The sequence below is a fragment of the Lactuca saligna genome, chromosome 1, assembly GCF_052625555.1.
Source record: "Lactuca saligna cultivar CGN05327 chromosome 1, ASM5262555v1, whole genome shotgun sequence".
Lineage (NCBI taxonomy): Eukaryota > Viridiplantae > Streptophyta > Magnoliopsida > Asterales > Asteraceae > Lactuca > Lactuca saligna.
The window spans coordinates 62,661,739-62,687,685 of NC_136417.1; the positions used below are offsets into that span (position 1 = coordinate 62,661,739).

The window sequence follows — 25,947 nt, forward strand, 5'->3', positions numbered from 1 at the left end:
AGGTTCATTTGTATGACAGGAAAATCAAAATCCATGTCCAATTCTATTTAACTCTCGGTCCATGGGAGTTTAATCTTTAGGGATGTTATAGAGTCTAGTCTATATGGTTTCCATGTTCAATGCTATTAAATTGTGGTTCATAGGAATTTAATGTTTAGAGAAGTCAAAAGAGAGTTTAATCTTTAGGGATGTTATAGAGTCTAGTCTATATGGTTTCCATGTTCAATGCTATTAAATTATGGTTTATAGGAATTTATGTTTAGAGAAGTCAAAAGAGTATAGTATTTTTGGTTTCTGTTTTTTTAGTCTCGTAGTTACTTGTTTCTTTTACCTAGTTCATCCTGCTCAAGTATTTCCTTCCCTATAGAAAGATGGAGAACATGTAAGGCGGACCTCTTTCTAATTTAGAACGTTAGTCAATATCCTTATCCCAATGTGTTGTTAATTCTAATTTTAGGTGGGAGACTACAAAATGATCTTTATGTCATTTTTTGTGACTTTGCTTGTATAGAATGTTAGGATCACTACTAGCCCAATCATCTTGAACATAGAAAAACAATTAGGTTCCATTTTCTAAAACCAATTAGTGATAAAAAAAAAAAGGGATTCCTCATTGCCTTATATGCTAGCATCTAGTTTCTTATTTTACCAATGTGGGAATGGGTTTGCACCCCCACAAACCCAAGTTTCGCCCTCAGCCTCCCCTCAACGACTGTTCATCACATCCAATCCTTTTTCATATTGCTGATACTCTCGGTTCATGCTGCTGATACTCTCGGGACACGCTCACATGACTTGGTCCATCTGGAAGACTTTCGATACAAGGCTTCAAGATCAACTTTGTTGGACTGTGAATTACTGGGATTATCCCACCTGTGTATGCCACGTCATCCCGACTTTGACCGTAACTCTGATGCCACTTTTTAGGATCGCTACGTACTAGTCCAACCATGGTCAACATAGAAGAACAATGAGGTTCCATTTTCTAAAACCAGTTGGTGATAGAAGGGATTACCTATTGCTATATATGCTAGCATCTAGTTTCTTATTTTACCAGTGTGGGATTGGGTTTGTAGCCCAATATAGAATTCGTTAGTGCTTCCCACATTCCCTTCTACCCACTTTTGTTTTCCTCAAATTCTGAATCTGTTAACACACCATGGCTCGGTTTATTTTTGGTCTTGATAAGTAGCTACCTTGACGAGGAAATATACGTCGATTAAGGAATGTTCTAGTAGCTCATTTGTGAAACCAACATCTTCCATTGAGACAAAACAACCCACTTCTATTTCAAAAGCCAAAGATGAAAAGGTTGCAACAAATATGGCAAACTAAAGTGTTTCAAGTGAAAGGGATAAGGATATGACCAATCTAAGTGCCCAAACAGCCAAGTCATCGAGTTATATGAAACTAAGGATATTAAAGCTTCTTTAGTGCCAGAAGATTCGCAAGATAAGCCTGAATTGGTGAAGCATTGCTTGTGAACAGATCTTCACACTCCAAATTAGTGCTCTTAAACGAAGAGAAAAGGGAACAAATTCTTCGGGAATTACTTATTAGCAAAATACATGGTGGAGGTTTTGTTGGGCATCTTGAAATCAATATGACACTAGGATTACCTCGGGGGCATTTTTATTGGTTGAAGATGTCGGTGGTGGGTAAGTTCTAAAAAAATGTGTTTTAGATTAAAAGAAGGAATTTTCTTGGACAATTATTGTGATATCACATTGCTTGAAAACTATTTGCTGCCTATGTTTGAGATCCACAAATATTTTTTCAAGATAATCGAATAACAAAATCCTTTGTTTGTTAGCCACAAGAAATAAGGCATTCATTAGAATCATGTTTTCGAGTTGTTCTCACATTCGTAAATGTCAAAGTATGGAGTATATATATATATATATATATATATATATATATATATATATATATATATATATATATATATATATCCCAAAAAAATCAAGAAAATTGATAAGGATGACGAAAATTATGGTTTTAAGAGGTTATTTGCAGTTGTGAAGTCATAACTGTTTCCAACCTTAACGACCTCTTACAGCAATATTGCCTTACAACAACCGTGTTATACCAATTTTTCCTTTCAGCAAAATTGCGTTATTATGTTACAGCAACTTTGCATATCAACTTTTCTCTTTCCGCTGCATTTCATTGAAGGGACATGACTGTGGACTCAAGAAGCTTTCTAGAATTATTTTCGTGATGAGGATGAGGAGGGCATGACAGTCTTTTGCACATATGAGAAATCCAGAGAGAGTCCCTGTTGCACAATGTTCAACCTTTTGGAATGGGACAAAATATAAAAATTTGTTTTGTTGTGCCTTGTCATTCATAACAAACGGGTCCTTTTGGTCATGTAGTTTTGTTAATACAGAATTGTGCTCACCTAGGGCTTGTTTACTGTGACAATGTATTTGGAATTAACTTCTCTATGTGCTTTTTCTCTATATTGTAAATACTGTTTTCCCTCACACTATTCTTTCTTTGTCTGTCAGCTAAGCAATTTGAATATGATGGGTCATGGGAATAAAACGCCATAGATGATCTTGAAGAGAAGCTAATGAGCACATCATTGTCTGCTAAATTTCTTGGTTTTTGTTTAAAACTATGTTTTAAACCCAGTTTTATTGATTCTGTCATATTATCTTAACCATCTATTTTGTGTTTCATAGATTGGAAAATGCTTTAAAGATTATTCCTGTTATTTGTTAACAAAAGTGTCTTATGATTCGTAGTTTGGTGGAGTTTACTCTCCGGTTCATTCCCTTGATTCTTTATGAATTATAAAACTGCTTATATGCAGTGTGCCCTATCATTCTATAGCTTTCATATGATTTGGGATTTCAACAAGAAAAAATAGACTAGACTTCTCATCGGATTCAGTTATTTGCTACAGTGTAGCAGGTTAACTTATGGTTGTGTTGTTACTGTTCGTAGTCATTATCTTGAAATTTGGTTGTTGGTTTTTGTGTTTCGCCTTCTTATTTGTAGGCTTCAACTCGTTAATGACACTTTTGCCCATTTTGTGAGTTTGTAGTTTTTTTTTTCTTTCTTGTTCTAGCCTGGTGTATGTTTTGTTGAGCTTGTGTAATTTAGATCTTGATTACGCAACAAACGGTTGATATTATGCTTGAATTAATAAAAAAAAAAGTAAAACACTTTTTTTTAGAATATCTAACACATGCCCTTGGTAAAAGACCAGTTAATGATATTTACTTTTGGAGTTCAACATAAGAGTGAGTCTTAAATTGAACCATGTATAATGATTTGTATTTCTAACCTCATTATTAGGAATTTTGATCATTTTGTAAAAACATTGAAACTGTTCAACCAATTTTTAATTAATATAAAGTTTATTTTTATATTTTAAAAATACACATTATGTATTAACCGGCTGTGATGTTACTTCGCCAATATTATGTTAAAATAATGAACGGTGAACTCAAAACAAACAAATCACCAAAATTTGTCGAATTAAAACAAAATTATGTTACATGATCAAACCAAATCTAGCTATCACCAGCTCTTTTCTTTTTGCTTCTAAGATGGTTTCTTTTAGTTAGAAATTTGGGGATATTACAGATTCACGTGATGTATTTAAAAAGATTTGAAGTCAAAAGATTCAGGAAATTACATATTCATGTGATGTTTTTACACGTTTTGGGAAATTAATGAAATCTAGGGACCTAAATGTGCTCCCTCTCTTGTGTTGTATTCAGTAGATATGAAGGTCTCCTCTGGTAAGAAATCAGATACATATCGTATACAGGGTTGGCAACTAGAATTGGATACGATGCTGCATGCTATCAATGGATGGATAAGATGTACTGATGCTACCTAAATTGCAAAATGGGAGCTATTACACATTTACACTCTCTCCTTCATCTGTCTCCTGTTTCTAAAATGCAGAAAAAGGCTGATTATGTTGCAATTAATTCTGATTTAATCTTGAGTTTAATTCAATAAAGGAATAAACGGTTATCATATTATGATTAACCTGGTAATTTTCAGTTATAGTTTTGTCGTTGTTAAAGCACTTTATTTTAGTTTTAAATGCCGCAGTCTATAAATTGCAAACGTTTGTAACTTGTTTGATGAGAAAAAAGAAGATTCAGTAACACTTTATTGCATACATTATCATCCCTGTGTAAGCCTATGCAGGCTTTGATCGTCTGTTTTTGATTTCTAATACTTGGTATCAGAGCCTCACGGTTCATGCCCAAATATATCTGCTACAAAACCATGTCGTTACCTAGTCAAAGAGAGAACGTTGGAGTGCCATTCCAAATCCCGATGTTGATGTCTACGAACTATACGACATGGAGTATAAAGATGGAGGCAATTATGGATGCCCAGGGGAATTTGGGAATCTATCGACCCACCAAACTGAGTGGAAGTGGATGAAAAGAAAAACTAGTCAGCATATGTCTTCATCTTCCAAGCGGTACCAGAAGATGTGCTACTTCAAGTAGCAAAGAAAAAGACTGCAGGGGAGATCTGGGAAGCATTAAAAGTGAGGTACCTTGCAGCCGAACGGGTACAAAAGGCGAGATTGCACACATTAAAGAGTGAATTTGAAGCTTTACGGATGAAAGCGGGGGAAACAATAGATGACTTTGCTGGAAAATTCAGTGGTATAGTAGCAAAGTATAGCAGTCTAGGCGCCACATTTGAAGACGGCACACTTGTTCGAAAACTTCTTGACTCAGTTCTGGACAAGTTTCTTCGGTTCGTGGCATCTATTGAACAAAATTTTGGTACAGATACCATGCCATTTGAAGAGGCCATCGGCCGACTCAAAGCTTATGAAGATCGGTTGAAACTTCGTAGCGGGAATGCGAGCAATGAGGGGAGCTTGTTGCTCGCTAATATAGATGGCCAGTCGTTGAGTCAGAAAGCAACAGGAGGAAGTTCCTCATTGATTGGTTTTGGTCATAAGACATCCTATGTGCTCATACAAACCCTAATGCTTGGATCTAGGTTTCTCTATTGTACATGCTTTGAATCCAAGACTATAAACCCTTATTCTAGCATGCAAGTAATCATATTAACATGTAATTAGGTTTAAGATCATACCTTGATTGTTATGTAGCAATAACAATCCCAATTCCTCCTTGTATTGACTTTGGAAGGCTTAGAGTCACAAGTGTCACTCCTCTAATGGCTTACAAACACCATAAGCAAGAGGATGAAGAGGAGAGAGGATGGAGGCTACCAAAAACGTGTAGAAACCCTAACAAGAAGCTTAGCCACGTTTTTGAGCCTTAAGGGGTCTTTATATAGTTGGGCTATTAGGGTTATCTAACAAGGAAACCCTAATTTGGATGCTTAAGCCCTAAGCAACCCATAGACTTCTTTTATCAAGCCCATGGACGATTTCCTTATGGGTTTCCCATTAGAATTCGTCCATCCCTTAATACAAGGCAATCCATGGCCCAAATTGCAATTATCTTATAATTACAATTCCAGTCCCTTAAGTTTAATTAATCTCTTTTAGTTACAAAACTAATTACTAATTAATTATTGACTAATATTAATTAAACAATATGATTTGTCCTTTAATATATTATTCCCATAATATATTAATAAATCATATTTAATCCTTTCTCTCCATAATTCATCCTATCAAGTTGCTTTGGTGAAGGTAACCCAAAAGGACCATGCACCATCGGGTCAAGTACATACCAAAATAGTTATGGACTTAGACACTAATCCAACACTCATCGGGTGGAAGAGGACATGGATTATACTGTCGCGATAGAGGCGGGCGTAATGATAGTCGAGGTAGAGGATCTAGACGAGGTAGAGGCAGGCATGGGAATTTCACCTCGTCTCGAGACTCTGATAATAATCACCAATGGGGAAGAGATAAGCACCATATAAGATGCTTTAACTGTGACGAGTATTGCCATTACACGTCCGAGTGCAAGGCTCCTAAGAAGAATGGCGATGAAGCATACTTAACACATGAGGAGGAACCTGCGTTGCTTCTAACTCTATGTGGCGAGAATGCAACTAACATGGTACTACTCAATGAAGAGAAGGTCTTTCCAAAATAGAACGAGGAAAAGAATGAGAATGGTGAAGATATATGCTATCTAGATAACGGGGCAAGCAACCATATGACCGGGGTACGCAATTTCTTTGCAGAACTTGATGAAAGCATTACCGGGCAGGTGCGGTTTTGATGGGTCTAGTCTTCAAATCGCGGGTATGGGTTCAATTTTGTTGGAGTTCAAAAATGGTGAGCAACAACTCATTACTAATGTGTATTTCATCCCAACACTACAAAGTAATATCTTAAGTATGGGACAAATGACTGAAATCGGGTACAAATTTGAAATGTTGAATGAGTACTTGAGAATACATGATGAAGGCAGTCGACTGATGATGAAAGTGCAAAGATACAAGAACCAGTTGTATAAAATAGTACCTCACGCCTCTCAACCCGTGAATCTCTTAGCAAGCCCTGAAGACACAGCTTGGTTGTGGCATGCCAGGTTAGGCCACATAAACTTTCAAATTAAAGAGTCTAGAGTATGAAGAGATTTGGTGCGAGGTATACCAAGCATAAGACATCCAACACAAGTATGTGAATGGTATCTGGTTACGAGACAAACCAGATAGCCCTTCCCGAAAGAAGCTCAGTGGCGTGCGAGCAAACCACTTGAACTGGTGCATACAAATTTATGTGGCCCAATCAATCCAACAACAATAGTAGGTAATAAATATCTCATGTTGATTGTTGATGACTGTTAACAATATATGTGGGTTTATATAATCAAAATGAAGGATGAGGCTTTTGCAACCTTCAAATGATTCAAAGTACATGTGAAAAACAAGAGTCACTTTAAGCTTAAGGGTATGTGCACTAATCGAGGAGGGGAATTTACCTCCCACCAATATGTCAATTTTTGTGAACAAGAAGGCATCGAGCGACAATTAACATGTCCTTATTGCCTTCAACATAACGGGGTGGCTGAACGATGCAATCGCACCATTCTTGAAGCTACAAGATCTTTGTTGAAAAGTATGTGTGTACCAGATATGTTTTTAGGGGAGGCAGTTTGACATGTTGTCCACATAATTAATAGGGTTCCAATGAAGGGGGTGAAAGACGTCATGACCCCATACGAAGGGTGGAAAGGAAAGAAACACACACTTCAGCACGTGAAGGTGTTTGGTTGTGTCGGAAAAGTGAAAGAGCCGAAAAATCAAACCACGGAACTAAGTGATAGAAGCGTGTCGATGGTGTACCTAGGGGTGGAACCAGGTAGCAAGGCGTATCAGATGTATAACCCTAAAGAGAAAAAATTGGTGGTATTATGTGATGTTAATTTTGAAGAAAATAGAAAATAGGATTGGACTGCAGACCAAGAGAAGGAGCCCACATCAAAACCAGGCTTGGTTTGAAACTTTTTTTAAAACAAGCACTGAAGAGGGATCCCAAATACCTAGTCCAATCCATGAAATAGCCGGAAGCCCTACTCCCTTGTTCGACACATATAATTCACAACCAGCTAATTCCACTTCACCAATAACTAGCCTCATATCAGTGTAGGGATGAGCGTGGGACGGAACTGGTACCGACCCGTCCTATTCCCGATTTCCCGAATACCGAATTTGATCAAAAGTTAATCCTGAGTACCGAACGTAATTAACATCACTGGTACCGGTACTAGGAATGGTACCGGTACTCGGTACTACTATCGATACCGGCGATACCGATTCCCGAATTTCATGTATTTGGAGTACTAAGTGCCGTCCCGTATTTTTAAATTCGGTACGGTTCGGTATCGGTTCCGCTACAGTACCGGTCCGGGATCGGGATTTGGGACAAACTGCTCGTCCCTAGATCAGTGCATCGTCAAGCCTAGAAACACAACCATCAAACGCAGAAAATCCAATGACAGATGAAGATGTTGATGTCAACTCTTTAACATATGATCACACATCCAATCGAGGTTTTCGAAGCTTATCTGAACTCTATGATGAAACAGATCCAATCGAACTTGAACCAGAAGAATTACTACTTATTGATGAAGAACCAACCACTTACATAAAAGCAGCAATTGATCAAGCTTGGCTAGAAGCGATGAAGACGGAACTTGATTCAATTAATAAGAATTGAACCTGGAGAATATCCTATCTTCTAAAAGGGCAAAAACCAATAGGATTAAAGTGGGTATTTAAACTAAAAAGGGATACAGATGGAAATATTATAAAACATAAGGCTCGATTAGTCGCGAAGGGCTATATACAACGGAAAGGAGAAAGGAGTAGACATTGAAAAGGTCTTTGCGCCGGTAGCACATTTGGAAACCATCCGGATGTTACTAGCTTTAGTAGCTAAAGAGGGATGGAGAGTTCATCACTTAGATGTAAAATCAACTTTCTTGAACGACGAGTTGCAAGAAGTATACGTGTCCCAACCGGACGACTTTGTGATTAAAGGGAAGGAACACTTCGTCTACCGTCTAAACAAATCCCTTTATGGGCTGCGACAGGCACCAAGGGCATGGAACATCCGGCTTGACCGGGCACTCAAAGATTTAGGATTCCAAAGATGTCCTCAAGAACAAGCAGTGTACAGGCTTAAAAAGTCGAAGTTCATGCTTATAGTCGGAATATATGTTGATGATTTAATCGTTACAGGCTCAAGTCAAGAAAAGAAAAGTGAGTTCAAGAACAGGATGCGGAAGATGTTCGATATGAGTGATCTGGGGGAGCTTTCTTATTACCTAGGCATCGAAGTGCAACAAAGTAAAAATGTGATTGCAATTGGTCAAGCTGGGTATGCAAAGAAAATTTTAAAACTCTTCGGGATGGATGGCTGCAATGAATCAAAGTGCCCCATGGAACCAAAGTTGTCCTTAACAAAAGATGGAGGAGATTAATTAGCAAACGCCACTGAATATTGGTGTCTTATTGGAAGCTTACGATATCTAATACATACGATACCAGATCTTGCGTATTCAGCTGGAGTGGTCAGCAGATATATGGAAACACCAAGAGTCAGTCATCTCAAAGCTGTAAAGCAGATTTTGAGATATATAAAGGGCACAATTTATCATGGATTGGTGTATAGACCAGGTGGAGATGGAAAGTTGATTGGGTACAGCAATAGCAGTCACAACATGGATCAGGATGATGGGAAACATACTACAGGAACAAAATTTTACTTCTCTGGTAACTTGGTCACATGGTGTTCCCAGAAACAACGTACAGTAGCTATATTCTCTTGTGAATCTGAATTTATGGTTGCGACTATAGCGGCTTGCCAAGCACTATTGTTGAAAAGTTTGTTGAAGGATTTAACCATCAAGGAAGCAGGAAAAATCAAGTTGCTAGTGGACAACAAGTCTGCAATTGAGCTAAAGAAAAATCTTGTCTTCCATGGCTGAAGTAAACATATCGACACCCGGTACCATTTCATTAGAGAATGTGTTGAGAAAGGCCTAATCTGCGTTGGGCACATAAGTGGAGAAGAACAAAAGACAGATATTTTGACTAAAGCACTCCCACGAGTGAAATTTGTTGAAATGCAAAACATGTTGGGAGTTAAGGATCTGCACGACACAAATCAGGATTAAGGGGGAGAGTGTTGGAATTAATTCTGATTTAATCTTGAGTTTAATGCAATAAAGGAATAAACGGTTATCATATTATGATTAACCTGGTAATAAAGTTTCAGTAATAGTTTGGTAGTTGTTAAAGGGGTATGAAATTTCCAATGTAGGTTTTTATACTTCCACTGAAAAATTTGGTTATTGACAATTATACCCTTGATTATATTTTCATAAATCTTTTGAACAGTTTCCGCCTTCTTCTTCCCACGATGCTACTTGTTCGACGGTCGTCGAAGTGTGTTTCTCCATGCCACCGGTATAATAAACGACAGTGATCTCTCTCTCTCTCTCTCTCTCTCTCTCTAACACACACACACACACAACAAAAGATGATACCAAGGGCAAATTGAACAAACTTGGTCCTGAAATTGCCATGTGAGAGTTTTCTAAGCTTTTGTCATACCTGCAATGCAATTAGCATCTAGAAGAAGACGCTGATATTATCTCCAATTCCCAATTCCTAAAGTATTAACTTTTTTAAAACCCAAAAAAAGCCTGAAAAAAAACACCCAAAGTATATCTGTGCACTAAAAAGCATACGTAAAACCTCATATAAGGTTTTCCTCTTCTTGTGGCAACATCATGTGGTTTCTATAAATTGGGCAAGTGATGTTACCCTGAATTGTGAATTGCTAATTTTTCCAGAAATCCTCAATCATAGTTTACAATTCAACCGTGAAATTAATTGCTAGAGCACGGAAAATGATGATGTTCACAAGAGGCATTTGCAGAGAGAAACTGATTAGACAACTTGTTACATTGTTATCATTTCAAACAAATTTTCAGAAGCAAAGTATTCTTTCGATTGCCCAGTTCACTTACCTGTGCGAGCACAGAATGACAGAAGATATGTTGGTCTCGCATATTTTTAGAAACAAAGAAACATTCTCTCTTAATTATCTATAAATTGAAATTAGGGGCATAATTGTCATTACAATATTTTTTCAGTGGAAGTATGAAAATCTTAAGTGAAAATATCATTACCCGTTGTTAAAGCACTTTATTTTAGTTTTAAATGTAGCAGAGTCTATAAATTGCAAACGTTTGTAACCTGTTTTGTTGAGAAAAAATAAGAAGATTTAGTAACACTTTCTTGCATACATTATCATCCATGTGTAAGCTGATGCAGGCTTTGATCATCTGTTTTTGATTTCTAATAGATTAAACATTAAGAAAACAACCAGTGTATTGTATTGATGTTCCTTAGTTCTGAATTTTGGGAAGGTGATTTTTCATGCTAGCTTGCCAATGTTCTGTTGGACCAGAAACTTTCAGGTTTTGGTGTTAGCTAGGGAACTCACGAACCAAAGGCTTGTAGCCTCTCTGTGCGTTGGAAAGATGCCGCCCCCCTATGTCGTTGAGGATTCAAGTCCCATGTTGGACAAAAGGTGTAGAACTAAAGGCCAATTTAATGGGTGTGTGCGTTTGTTGTTCTAAAAAAAGCTAGACAGTTGTTTGGACAAGATGAGATCTCATGAGGGAATATCTTGATTTGATTGTCAGAATTGTTGGTCTTGCAAATATAGTTGTGTGAGGGCTGCTCCTTCACCAAATTATCATGTTCTTTTATGAACACCATATCTTTAAAGCAATTCCTGTGGTTTCTAATTCTTGTATCTTTTATTATGCATGTGTTTCATTTGATTTTCTTTGTGTAACTTCTAAATCTGGAATGTTGTTCAACCAAATAAAGTCGCATACCATCATATTTAGATAAAATACTTTCTTTGTATTTTTCGTTTTCGAGTTTTGTAATCTCGCTTTTTCCATGTCGTTCTTCGAATAATATTGTTGATCTTGTATGTTCTATTATTTGAACACGGGTTTTTTTTTTCAATTGTAGTTATCTTTCTATTTTTTTTGGGTTTACACTTGGAATGTTAACATTTCATTCCCATAATATTTAACTTATTTTTAGTAATGAAATGTAATCTTTGAATACACTTGTTAAACGGATTATGCTCTAACAGGTAGTCCAAAATACGAAAAAGGTACGTTGGCTGCCTTATGTTATGTATGGTTGGATAAATGCACTATGCATGTGGAGTATAATTTATTAAGTATATATAATATAATACAAAGAATGTAGAAAATAAAGAAAAAGATAATTACAATAAATCACTTGATTCTCACTATCTATATGACGATCTTTATAAAAGTAGATCATTCAATGATATCTTGAGAGTTGAGACCATATGGGTTGTAGTCTATATTTCACAAAATTCATTTGCATCTTAATTTTTTGTTTGTAAGATTCTTTGCATTTATTAGCTATAAGCCTCTTAAAAGCCAAACCCACCATCAAAATCATGATATAGTCCATGTATTAATCGTAACATGGACTTTTCATGCACGGAGATTCGATGAAAAGATGGATAAGGCCTTAGAGGCTTTGTGTGTTGATGGGAATTTTCTTTTACTTCACTATGAGGTTCATTTGTATGACATGAAAATCAAAATCCATGTCCAATTCTATTTAGCTCTCTATCCATGGGAATTTAATCTTTAGGCACTACTAGAAAAATAGCCTTTTACGACGCGCAAACCACGACACTCATTGATTTATGTTACGCAAAAGAGAGTGACATTAAAAAAGAGTCATTTCTTCAAAAAATTTAAGGATTTAGGTCATGCATTATTGTGTGCCCTTAAATTAGTGTCTAAACTATAAAAAAAAAAAAAACACGGAGGGCACATGTGTGTCATCTATGGATGTCGCTTTATAAATTTTAATGGAACGCGCGTTCCATCCTTTAATAACAGGGGGAAATGAAATCCTAAAAAATTAAAAACCCCGATTTTCTTCCATCTTTTAGGGTTTCCATGTAAACCCTAGATCTCATTTGTAGGTTTCGTTCTGTGATCAATTTGTTGCTGTTCGGGAAGGAATAACGAATTCATCCTCTCCATCAACTGAAAACCTTCACTCTCTGCTTCTCCTTTTCTCTGTAAACCCTAGACCTCATTATGCGGCTATAACTCTTCCTCTTTTTCGTATTTTTGGTGTTTGGCAGCGATATAGTGGTTAACAATGTCAACTATCCTCTTTTATCTACCATTTTCTCCTTCTGAGACATTAAATACACGCCATCCCAAGATTGGAAGAACTAGGGCTTTTGTGCGCTGGATCTCACAGGAAACAGGTTTTCCTCGTCCCTACCCTCACCCATCCAAATTCCTTCTTCTTCAAATGATTATATGTTCTCACCTCTCAACCGTACCTAAATGGATATCTCTGTCTCTCTTGCATCTATTCTCCCAACATCTCTCGTGCTTTCCTATTTACAGCTAGAATTTGAGAGCGAAAAGAAAAAAGAAAAGATGTGCCTTTTCTTCCTCTTTCTTCCCCTTTTCTTCCTCTGGTTCGAATCACAACCCTTCTTCTCCCTTCTTATTATTTTTTTTTTCGATTTGCAGGTGAGGGTGTGAGGTGGCGTTCGAAGGTTGTCAAGGGGTTGTGAGGAGATGATGGTTGGTGATTGTTCGGTAATGGAGAAATCAGGGTGTGTTTGTGTGACTGATTAACAAATTTCAGCAAACTCCAAGTGCAGAAGCCCTAAAATTTTAAGAAACTCTCATATGGAAAAAGGGAGAAAAGAAAAGAACAATGTATAGAGAATAAGGAAAAAGAAACGGAGAAATAACTAAATCCATCTTCGATCCCAACCAGATGTATGTAAGATTTTCTACACTTTTTATTTTTTGTCCCAATGTTGGCTGGATTGTCTGATTTAACATCTAACTCGAGACCAAGAAAAGCAAGCAACAGCGAGCACAAATCATATCCATAGAGAGACAGCGCACAATTAGTGAATGCTGCGAATCTCATATCTTCCTGGAGTCCTCTTCCCGTAACAACAACAAAGATCTGCTTTCGCGTTGTTACTGATCTTAGCCTGCTCCGTTTCAATAGTGAGTTTATCAGATTTTCTAGGCCTTGTATTCATCCCGATTGTCACTGATTTGAGATTTTATCAAGAATTTAAACTGATTCAAAAGATGTATTTTCGTTTTAGCATGTGAGTGCAGAAGAACTTCAATCATACTCATAAATCTTGTTGTCTTCTCAGGCTTTCGAGATGCCGATCTCAGGTACCTCTTTTGATTTTTGAGATGCCGGGATTGTTTAAATCAGATCTTCTAACATTTGATGTTGTTGGCTGTAATCCATGGACATAACTAGGGTGGCTCAATCTGTCCAGATCCATAACTTTTTTGATCTAGTTGTCTAATAGATTAAACTATTATCCTTTTTCATTGGTTAATTGATTTGACTTTGTGACAAGCTGATTCTTGCTACCATTCTTGCTCTCTTCTTAACCTTATAAAATCAAGGGACATATTATATCCCTTTCTCCGCCTTATTGGCTTATTTTATTTGATTCATATCTTTTGTCTGTTGCACTTTCGCAAGGGTTTTTTTTAGTCTTCTTTACTTACTCTATTTCCGTTGAGGTTTTGTATTGTTTCTTTTTTCAGACTAAGAAAGTTTTACCTACTTAATTTGGTAAATCGAAACAATATTGATTAAATGTCATTGAAGATGTGAAATGAGTTTGTTGGATAACTTGCTCTAGGTTACTCGAGTTTACATGAAGCTAATATGACAATGTAATAATATCAAACTAACACAATGGAACCATGGTTGTGTTTATTCCTGTATCTCTCTCTCTCTCTCTCTCTCTCTGTGTGTGTGTGTGTGTGTATAATTGATCTAATAAGATCACCTCACTCTTTTCTTATGAAAAAATTTATCATCTCTCTATACTCTATGTCTATATACATAAGACATGACACAACACAATGGCATTGCTCTGTGTCTAGTGTGCATTGAGTGGACTGATGTCAATTGGATAAAATTGTAATCTTTTTTGTCTCATGTAACAAACACAGCCTTAATTATGGAAGTTCTCATTTTACCATTTGGATTTTTTTTCCAATTTTGGGTTTATATTTTTGTAATGGTGAGTGAATGCCTTGTTTCCCTAGCTAATCGGTTTTCTTGTTTGTAATTGTAGGACTGCGTGAGAAGCATAAACAAGAACTCGAGAATATGACATTAATAGCACAACCTTTCAAAACATTGAAGCTTTTTATAGTGGCTGTTGTTCAGTATATAAGCAGATCACTGGTATACCTTCTAACACATGTTGTCTGGCTTATGCTTTTTTCACACTCACAGTTGCAGCTGGACTCTTGTTTCTGTCTGTGGATGGTCCTCATGGAAAGGTACTTCTTATTGCCTATTACTTACATTAGGCCATTACAACTACATATTTCTGCAGTTTTATTTGAAATAATGATGTATATGAGTTCTCTCAAATGAAAGCTTCTATTGATCACGAGATCATCCATAAAACCAAGTAAATACCATTTTTTGGTCTCTATTTATTGATCTTTATTAGTTGTTTTCCAAGAAAAGCATAAAATCAAACCAAAACCCAAAATCAGTTGTACATTGATCTTCAATAGGTATTCTGTTTGTTAACGAATTCTTTGCCTATGATTCATCGTACTCAAAGTTCCTTCAAATTATCGATGAGGTTGTAAGTTCCTTGGTTTTCAGGATTATATGTTACATATTAATATATAATGATGAATATGTGATACATGTGTTCTTGTAGCATGTTGAAGAGCTTCTTGAATATGCAAGGTTTGGACTGTGGTGGGTAGCTCTTGGTGTTGGTGAGCTCAATCAACTTTATCCCCATTATCATTTATTATTATTATAATAATAGCTCAATAGCTAATTTAATAAAAAAAAATAATACTTCTTCAGTGGCTAAATCAATAAAATGGTGAAAGTACAAGTGTTGTTCTTTATTTTTCCCTTTAGATAATTATATTCTTGCATTTTCATTTATTATGTTCTTTTTTGGAAACCAAAGTTTTTGAAGTTTTGTTAAGTTGTATTTGTAATTAATTGATCAGGGTCTGGGCTACACACTTTTGTTCTATATCTGGGTCCCCACATTCCTTTCTTCACAATAAAAGCAATGCAGTGTCGTCGGGTGGATCTTAAAAGTGCTGTTGATGATACAATAAAGTTAAATAGAAGCCCTACATGGCTTCAAAAGGATTGTTCAAAGTTTGGGCCTCCATTGTTTTTTTATCCTCTCAAGGTGTTCAGGTTCCACTCAGCAGCATTTTGCCTCAAGTACAAGTAGAAGCTATTATTTGGGGCCTTGGAACTGCATTAGGAGAGCTACCTCCATATTTCATTTCTAGAGCAGGTTTCTTATACTTATTCTTATTATTATTTTTTTTCCTTTCCGTATATTGCTATTCCCTTCTCAAATTGCTTTTTTTTCCTCATTAAGTGATACACTGATAAAGTGCTATCTAGATAAATGATGTTTGTGAAAACATGACAGAAAATTATTTGAATATTGTTTTAAAAATAACAAAAAATGTACAGTTTTTTGCAGCAAGTATCTCAGGTGATAAAATGGAGGTGACAGAAGAACTGGATGCTTCCTCATCAGAGAATAATGGAGTTGCTTCAAACTTAAATCACATGAAGCGTTGGTTCCTTTCACATGCTCAATATTTAAAACACAGCTCCTTTAAAAAATTTGAGTCATAGTTTTTAATAATAGTGTTATTGTGTTGATTTAACAAAAGTGTTGGTGGGTTGATTGGTATTTTTATGCATATTTGATTAAATTAATTGATCAGGGTAAGTATCTCTATATATGCTGGAATCAGGGGAGGAATGGAATTCTTCATTCCATTGGAATGGAAAGAAAACATTTTGTTTTGTCTAATTTAACGGATTGGGGAAAACCCTACTCTTTTTTTCCCTTATAATTCTATATGTATGAGTTGTTAGCATGATCTGTTAAATTTTGATAAACATGGGCAGCATGTTAGGCATGCAGCTGTTTTCGCTTTGAGTATAGCTGGCCACAACAAGGCAAATCTCATCAAGGGCCTTCTTCCATAACTGTTGCCACTTATTTATGCAGAACTCATAGGCGAGGTTTGGAATATTAGTTTTAGACATAATTATATTATTTTATCTGTTAACACATGTTCATCATCTAAACCTGGTATGCGGTATTTCAATTGATAAATATATTTATCAAGATTTTGAGTTGGCCATATTTATTTAACATTTGACTTTATATTTGCAGGTGCGTTTAATACGATATTGTGTGGAGGGCTCCCTTTTTTTTGGTGTATGAGTTCATTGAAAATGGAAACTTAAGTCAACATTTAGATGGAACAAGTGAATTTAAGTTCAATTGTATATAAATGAGTTCATTTTTTATAAGATTTATTCACTTTTGGAATAATTATTTGTATTTGACATATTAGTCAAATGAACTATCTTTGTTATTTATGGTATTTTATTTTGTATTATGAGATTTTTAATTTATTATTTAATTTGAAAATTAGTAAATCTATAAATAATATATTTTTTAAACATTTAAATTATGATACGCAAAAATGTGTGTCATCTTCATTTATGACATGACCTTTCTTGACAGGGGCTTTCTTGATACGCATTGCGTGTCATTAACACGTGTGTCGTAAGGTTACGACACGCAAATGCGTGTCGTCTTCCTTTATGACAGGGCCTTCCTTGATACGCATTGCGTGTCATAAACGCGCGTCGTAATTGCGCGTCGTAAATGAGCGTCGTAAATGCGCGTCGTCTCTCTTTATGACAGGGCCTTCCTTGACGCGCATTTGCGCGTCGTCTGAGCCTTTTACGACGCGCAATGAGCGTCGTAAAAGGTTGTTTTTCTAGTAGTGAGGGATGTTCAAGATTCTAGTCTATATGGTTTCCATGTTCAATGCTATTAAATTGTGGTTCATAGGAATTTTGTGTTTAGAGAAGTCAAAAGAGTATAGCCTTTTTGGTTTCTATGTTTTTTTAGTATCCTAGTTAGTTGTTTCTTTTACCTAGTTTATCTGGATCAAGTATTTCCTTCCATATAGAGAGATGGAGAACATGTAAGGTGGACCTGTTTCTAATTTAGAATGTTAGTCAATATCCTTATCCCACTGTGCTATTAATTCTAAGTTTAGGTGGAAGACTGCCAAATGATCTTTATGTCATTTTTCGTGACTTTGTTTGTGTAGAATGTTAGGATCGCTACTAGCCCAACCATGTTCAACATAGAAAAACAATGAGGATCCATTTTCTAAAACCAATTGGTGATAAAAAGGGATTACTCATTGCCTTATATGCTAGCATCTAGTTTCTTATTTTACCAATGTCGGACTGGGTTTGCACCCCCAACAATCATCCCCTCAAACCCAAGTTCCGCCCTTGGCCTCCCCTCAACAACTATTCATCAGATCCAATCATTTTTCATACTGCTGATACTTTCAGTTCATGCCTCTAATACTCTCAGGACACACTCACCTGAATTGGGCCAAATGGGAGACTTTCAATACTAGGCTTCAGGATCAACTTTGTTGGACTGTGAATTACTAGGGATTATGCCACCTGTGACTGCCACATCATCCGGTCCTTGACCAATGTCACTTTTTAGGGTTGTTACTAGCCCAACCATGCTCAACATAGAAGAACAATAAGGTTCCATTTTCTAAAACCAGTTGGTGATAGAAGGGATTACTTATTGCCTTATATGATAGCGTCTAGTTGCATATTTTACAAGTATGGGATTGGGTTTTTAGACCAACATAGAATTGGTTAGTGCTTCCCACATTCCCTTCTCCCCACTTTTGTTTTCCTTAAATTATGAATCTGTGAACACACCATGGCTCCGTTTATTTTTGGTCTTGATATGGAAGTAGCGCCCTTCTCGAGGGGATATACTTCAATTAAGGAATGTTCTTGTAGCTCATTTGTGACACCAACATCTTCCATGGAAACAAAACAACCCACTTCTATTTCAAATGCCAAAGATGAAGAGGCTGTAACACATATGGCAAACTAAAGTGTTCCAAGTGCAAGGGATAAGGATATCACCAATCTGAGTGCCCAAACAGCCAATCCATCGAGTTACATGAAACTAAGGATAATAAAGCTTCTTTGGTGCTAGAAGGTTCGCAAAAGGAGCTTGAATCGGTTTACACCCAAAGTATTGTTGGTGAAGCATTGCTTGTGAACAGATCTTCACACTCCAAATCACATCTCTTAAACGAAGAGAAAAGGGAACAAATTCTTCGGGAATTACTTATTAGAAAAATACATTGTGTAGTTTTTGTTGGGATGTTGAAATCAATATGACACTAGGATTACCTCACAGACATGTTTATTGATCCGAAATGTTGGTGGTGGGTAAATTCTCGAAAAATGTGTTGTAGATTAAAAGAAGGAATTTTCTTGGATAGTTATTGTGATATCACTTTGCTTGAAAACTATTTACTGCCTATGTTTGGGATCCACAAATATTTTTGCAAGATAATCTAATAACAAAATCCTTTGTTTCTTAGCCACAAGAAATAAAGCATTCATTAGAATCGTACTTTTGAAGGTCTCATATCTACGAAGGTATCCTCTGGTAAGAAATCAGATACACTACTACACAAAGGCTTATAGAACCCGGTTATATCCATTAAATAACCCAGTTTCCAACCGGGTCCTATTGTCGCCGAGTCCTATGTGGAAAAAGAATTAAAACCCGGGTCCCATCATACTAAAAAGGATGCGGTTTTTTTTAACAACCGGGACATATAAAGATATTGGAGTATAAAAAACATGGGCACACAAGGTGATTTGGACACGGTTCTACCATACAAAACTAAGTCATTTAAGGAGATAAAACCCGGTTCCAATTCTCAAAACCGGGTTATATAACAATTACATCTACATAGTTCCTTTATAATTACCGTGTCATTTAAGGAAAGCTGATTTTTTTTAATATTTTTATTGTGAAAATAGCTAACAGGGCTTACATCCAAAATTACATTACGTTACATTTAACCACTAACACAATTAAGACTTACATCGAAAACATATATTCAATAAAAAAATATGCTCTGGTTAGCAAATTATGTTAATGTAGACATGCTAAATAACCAATCATTATTGCCATTAATATAAACGTGTTTGCATGTCACAAAAAACAACTTGATTTGATCACGGCCCCCAAAATTGTTGGCGGGAATTTTCATGGTGGGAAATCCAAAATTTTACCTCAAAATCACGGCCCAAAGCCATAGAACACGGTTTCATTTGGAAAACTGGGTCTTCTAACTTTACAGCTAAAAGAGTCGGTTGTATCATTAGAAACCGGGTTGTTTAGTTCACTCATATATCCCGGTTCCTCATCTTAAACTGGGTCATATTACTCTCCTATATATCCTGGTTTTTCCATAATATGTCTCGTTTTTTCATAAACTGGGTCTTATATGGTGAGTCCTATGTCATGTTTTGTAGTAGTGACATGTCATGTACAGGGTTGGCAACCAGAATTGGATACCTTGCACCAATCTTCAATTAGCGTGTATATTATTAGCTGTAGCGTGTATATTATTAGATGTAACTTGTATTTAATATTAGCTTGTCTATTTTAGGTTAGTACCTAGAAATCTGCGATTATCCCTAATTACAGGGAATCGTGTTTCCTTGACCTCAACAATAGAGTACAACAGAATAGATACAGGAAAGCTAGCTACTTGGCTGCGCAACTTACTTCTTGAACTTCATCTTCCAACTCGCATGGCTACGATAGTTTACTGCGATAACATATCAGCCATATATTTATCGGAAAACCCCGTTCAACACCAACGTACCAAGCACGTGGAAATTGATATACACTTTGTCCGAGAAAAAGTGAAAATTGGTTCTGTTCGGGTTTTTCATGTTCCGGCCGAGTTTCAGTACGCTGACATATTCACTAAAGGGCTTCCACGTCACCTTTTCACTCGGTTTCGGTCCAGGGCATTCGTCCTCCTCCTACTGCTCAGACTGAGGGGGTGAATTAGCGTGTATATTATTAGCTGTAGCGTGTATATTATTAGCTGTAAATTGTATTTAATATTAGATTGTCTATTTTAGGTTAGTACCTAGAAATCTGCGATTATCCCTAATTACAGGGAAATTTGTTCCTCTTTTGTAGCTAGCTTTCCTGTATTTATTCTATTGTACTCTATTGTTGAGGTCAAGGAAACACGATTCCCTTACATCTTCTACTTCTTGGATATGTACAAAACACACCAAAATGTATACCATGAGCTCAAAATACAATCATGAAGACTAAAGGATGATCTCTACGGTTTTGAGGACTTGGAGGTTGGTAAAGAGGCCAGCCCTAAAGACTTAATGAGCTTATATAGGGTACAACATAAAAATTAATGTATTCAACAAGATGCACGTACGCCCCGTATACGAGCCTGAAGGCGCGATCCTGCCTCGCGTCAAAACGCCCCACGTACACCATTGTACCCTCCGCCATTGGTGTCATACCCCGAAACCGATGGCGGAAACGTTCCGGGGCGGAGGACGTTATGTAAAGTATCACAACCAATGTACATAGTAAGCATAGTAAACACGAATCATTACATTACATAGAATCGTTACATTTGTTTGAAAGTAGAAAAGCAAAGTAATACATGTTTTACAGATACATAAGTTTGAACAAAAGTTAAGACGTGAATTCCATCTGCTCCGTCTTCTGCAAAAAGGATGCGGGATACCTGTCTAAGGAGAACCTGAGAATACAAGCAGTTTAAAAATCAGCATAAAGCTAGTGAGTTCATAAGCTGTTTGTTTATGTAAAAAGATCATGTTTCCTTTGGTTTTCTGAAAAGTTGTTATCCAAGAAAATCCCATATTTTCTTATAAAGACAGTTTAGTTAAAGTTCTAAATTTCCGTTCCATACAACAGTAGATAGTTTAATATATAAAACTATAGATTTAAAACCACTGGGAAATACCATCCAGTAAAACTATAGATTAGAGATGATATAGATTCAAAACCACTGGGAATACCATCCAGTAAAACTATAGATTAAAGAAGATATAGATTCACAGCCACTAGGAATACCATCCAGTAAAACTATAGATTAGAGAAGATATACATTCAAAACCACTGGGAATACCATCCAGTAAAACTATAGATTAGAGAAGATATACATTCAAAACCACTGGGAATACCATCCAGTAAAACTATAGATTAGAGAAGATATAGATTCCGTGAATAAACTTATATTTTTATATTAATACGTATTGTGAGTCGGATAACCATGCTAATATGAGAATGAGACCTCCTTGATGTTCTTCAGGCATCGGACGATATCCAGAATTTGTCACCCCAGGCGTGCCCGCCTAACTATAGCTAGCAGTTTAGGTGTAATATTGTCAGTCCCTCCAGACGATTCTGGTTACTGGAGAGGATTTACTAATAACCCGAAGGGTTTAATGAAGATAATCTCACAAGCTATCACCAAATCTTTTCTTTTTGCTTTCTAAGATGGTTTCTTTTAGTTAGAAATTTGTGGATATTATAGATTCACGTGATGTATTTAAAAAGATTTGAAGTCAAAAGATTCAGGAAATTACATATTCATGTGATGTTTTTAGACGTTTTGGGAAATTAATGAAATTTAGGGACGTAAATGTGCTCCTTCTCTTGTGTTGTATTCAGTATATATGAAGGTCTCCTATCTACGAAGATATCCTCAGGTAAGAAATCAGATACACTACTACAAAAAGGCTTATAGAACCCGGTTATATCCATTAAATAACTCGGGATTCAACTGGGTCCTATTGTCGCCGAGTCCTATGTGGAAAAAGGATTTAAACCCGGTTCCAAAACCGGGTCCTATCAAACTAAAAAGAATGTAGTTTTTTTTAACAACCGGGACATATAAAGATATTGGAGTATACAAAACATGGGCACGCAAGGAGATTTGGACACATTTCTACCATACAAAACCGAGTCATATAAGGAGATAAAACCCAGTTCCAATTCTCAAAACCAGGTTATATAACAATTACATCTATACAGTTCCTGAGTTCCATTATAATTACCAGGTCATTTAAGGAAAGCTGATTTTTTTTAATCTTTCTATTGTGAAAATAGCTAACAGGGCTTACATCCAAAATTACATTACCTTACAATTAACCACCAACACAATTAAGACTTACATCGAAAACACATATTCAATACAAAAAAACACTACTAGAAAACAGCCCTTTAATGACGTGCAAACAATGACACTCACTGATAGAGGACGCGCATCAGTGCGTGCGTTAAAAAATAATGTCAGATTTGCAAAATTTGAAGGATAGAAGACACGCATTTGTGCGTGCCCTAAAATTAGTGTCAAAAAAGAAAAAAAAGGAAATGCGGAGGGCTCCTTTCATAAAATGTGCATCGCCTAAATGTTTCGCTTTATAACATTTTAATGAAACACACGTTTTTTGTAACAACCGAAAAATCCAGCCAATTTAAAATTTAAAAAAAAAACAATCCACTTTAATAACACTATTACAAAAGGTTTTCAATACATTATTCATCAGAGTATTCCCAGGTTCATTTTATAAACATAAACGCGAGGAACGGTACGATCACGCCTTTTCCTTGCCACTGCTCCCTGAAGAACCTAAAAAACATTAAACCACAACTGTAAGCCCGAAAGCTTAGTGAGATACCCCCAAAATACCAACCTCATATACCATACACATATCGCACTATCTCATAACGAATCACAGAACAGTCATGCATAACGGGTCTACTGTGGGACTGGTCCGCCATGACGGGCCTTCAGTCCACCTGGTCCACCCTCCGAGTCCAATCAAGTACCTCGAGTCTACAGTGTGGTTGGTCCGCCCGCACTTAGCCTTCAACTCACCTGGTCCACTCTCTAAGTCTACAGTATGACTGGTCCGCCCGCATCGGGCCTTCAGTTGGCCTGGTCCACTCTCTGAGCCTCGGTACGTCTGGTCCGCCCGTGTGGGGCCTACAGCATATCCGGACCGCTCGCTGGGCCTTCGGAACAACCGGTCCGCCCTGAGTATCTTGGCCTACAGCACAAAGTAGGACCGCCTCAACCCATCTCCAGTCCAAACAACCATGTACACATAAACATATAATCATATAATAGTTCACATTCAAACAAGTCGATCTAGCAGATCACATAGCATAACATACTCTAAGCAGGATACCGACCTAACAGGTCAGTAGCATAGCATCTCCCTATCTCTCAGGATACCGATCTCAATCAGGTCTCTAACATATACCGTCCTAACTCTCAGGATGCAAGCATATCACAACAACAAAATAACAACAACTACCCGGATCTCAGTCCGATAAGGGCCGGCCTTGGTGCCTTAGACCCTATTGATATAGTGAGGATAACTCACCTCGAAACTGCCGGCTAAAAGGATAACATCCCGCTGCTCTAACTCTGACACGAACTCCTCCACTGAACACCAAAACATTCAATTCAATAAATACCCTTAATTACCAAAATACCCCTGGAAGACAACTGGTCAACCTTGGATAAAGTCAAAGTCAACCCCCGACTGACCCTACTCGCCGAGTCAACCCGATGACTCGCCAAGTCCCTATGCTCAGAACTTCCCTCAATCAGTGACCCAACTCGCCGAGTCACCCCAAGACTCGCCGCATCCAACAACTCTGAGTCCACTCGCACCCAACTTACCGAGTCATCCCTTGACTTACCGATTCTCGACTCAACCAGAAAATATTGGGACTCTTCGACAAGACTCGCTGAGTCTGAGGCTATCTTCAACCTACTCGCCGAGTTGTTCTTCCAACTCGCCGAGTTCTAGGCCATCTTCAAGCAACTCGTCGAGTCCACCCATGTGACTCGCCGAGTATCACCGGTCTGAATCAATTCAGAAGCACTCCAGGCCATGCAATTGATCCAAAACATAGATCCAACCTCCTACAATCCATCCATCACATTAAGTGGCAAACTTTACGTGAATCCAAAGAGATCTAGGCCTTATTCACCTTAGAATTAAGGTTTGGGACATGATAGCTCCATTAACAACACAAGAACAGGGGCTTTAATGCTCTTAAGATCTTCTCCACTCCAGATCTGAGGTAGAAACCTCAGATCTATTCTTCAAGCTCAAGATGTCACACAACTAAGCTTCCCACACAACCCCAAAATGAGAATCTAAGAGAACACAGCCCTAGAATGAAATATTACCTCCAAAGAATGCCCCAACAGCAATGAAACTCGAATCCAAGCAAAGCCCTTTGATCCAAGCCTCTTCTCCTTCACGATTTCTTCAACAAACACCTCTCCAAGCTCCAATTTGCTCAACAATGGGGTTCCTCCACGAAATTAGGGTTTCTGGGACTCAAGGGGGATCAAGGAGGCTGTGGAGGAAACATAATGATCTTTATATAGGGCTCATTCCCCAGATTTAGGGTTTTCTTCACCCAGCACCTACTCGCCGAGTCCATCTTTGGACTCACCGAGTAGGTTGCTTGACATACGACCAAAGTCGCGACTCTACTCGCCGAGTCCATCCATGGACTCGCCGAGTCGCCCTTCAAGATTTACACTTTTAGCCCCTTCAACTCTACTCTTGCTATTCCGGGATGTTACAATTCTCCCCACTTAAATTAGGCTTCATCCTCGAAGCTTACGGCAACTCAACTCCAAAATACTCCCACGACACGCCACCTGGCATAAACCGGACCAGGTCCCTCAAGGCATACCCCACGAGACTCAAACTCACTCTCTCTTTCCTTACGGTGTCTTGACCACCGTCTCAAATCGAGCACCGGCTGTACCCTCCGATAGTCGCACTCACAATCGAGAATTACCCATGATGCCTTACTGCTCCAATTCTCATCATTCACTTGACTCATATGGCTAGAAAATCATGAACCATCGGATCCCTGATCCGAATCCCACTCTATTCATTCCATGATGACGAAAGACCCATTCTTCAATCCCGGAGCAACTCCCACAAGTTCTCCTCTTGCAATCACACACACATGTTGAACTAGCTCTAGCACCCTCAGGTTTGGAAAACCCGATACACTGATGATATCCTCAAACATCCCCCCAGGATGAACCACTAATACATACCCAAAACCCTGATCAGAATCTCACTGAGAGTCCAAGACTGTCTCCCTGCATCCCTTCCGAACCCCCCTGGCTCTACGCCTGCGAAATTCCCTCCGCGCCCTGAGCAGACATCTCAAATCGGATGACCTTTTATTCCACTGCTGCAAACACGCTACTCAAAAACCACCGTCGGACCACTCCAATCATAACTCTACACTGCCGCTTTCACTTCCGTGAATTCGCACTCCCTTTTGGAATTTCATTCCTCCCTCTTTCCTTACCAATGAAACCACTCTCCCGCTCTGTCACCATGACAGGT

General features: G+C 37.6%; 1 protein-coding gene and 1 pseudogene across 1 annotated transcript; both read left to right on the forward strand.

Moving 5' to 3' along the window:
- The first annotated feature begins 9,017 nt into the window (after positions 1-9,017).
- LOC145007220 (secreted RxLR effector protein 161-like) lies at positions 9,018-9,422 on the forward strand. Its single transcript, XM_078966197.1, has one exon. It carries the CDS (start codon positions 9,018-9,020, stop codon positions 9,420-9,422), a length of 405 nt encoding a protein of 134 aa, XP_078822323.1.
- A 5,218-nt stretch (positions 9,423-14,640) lies between these two features.
- On the forward strand, positions 14,641-16,233 carry LOC145007228 (vacuole membrane protein KMS1-like; annotated as a pseudogene).
- Positions 16,234-25,947: the final 9,714 nt, after the last annotated feature.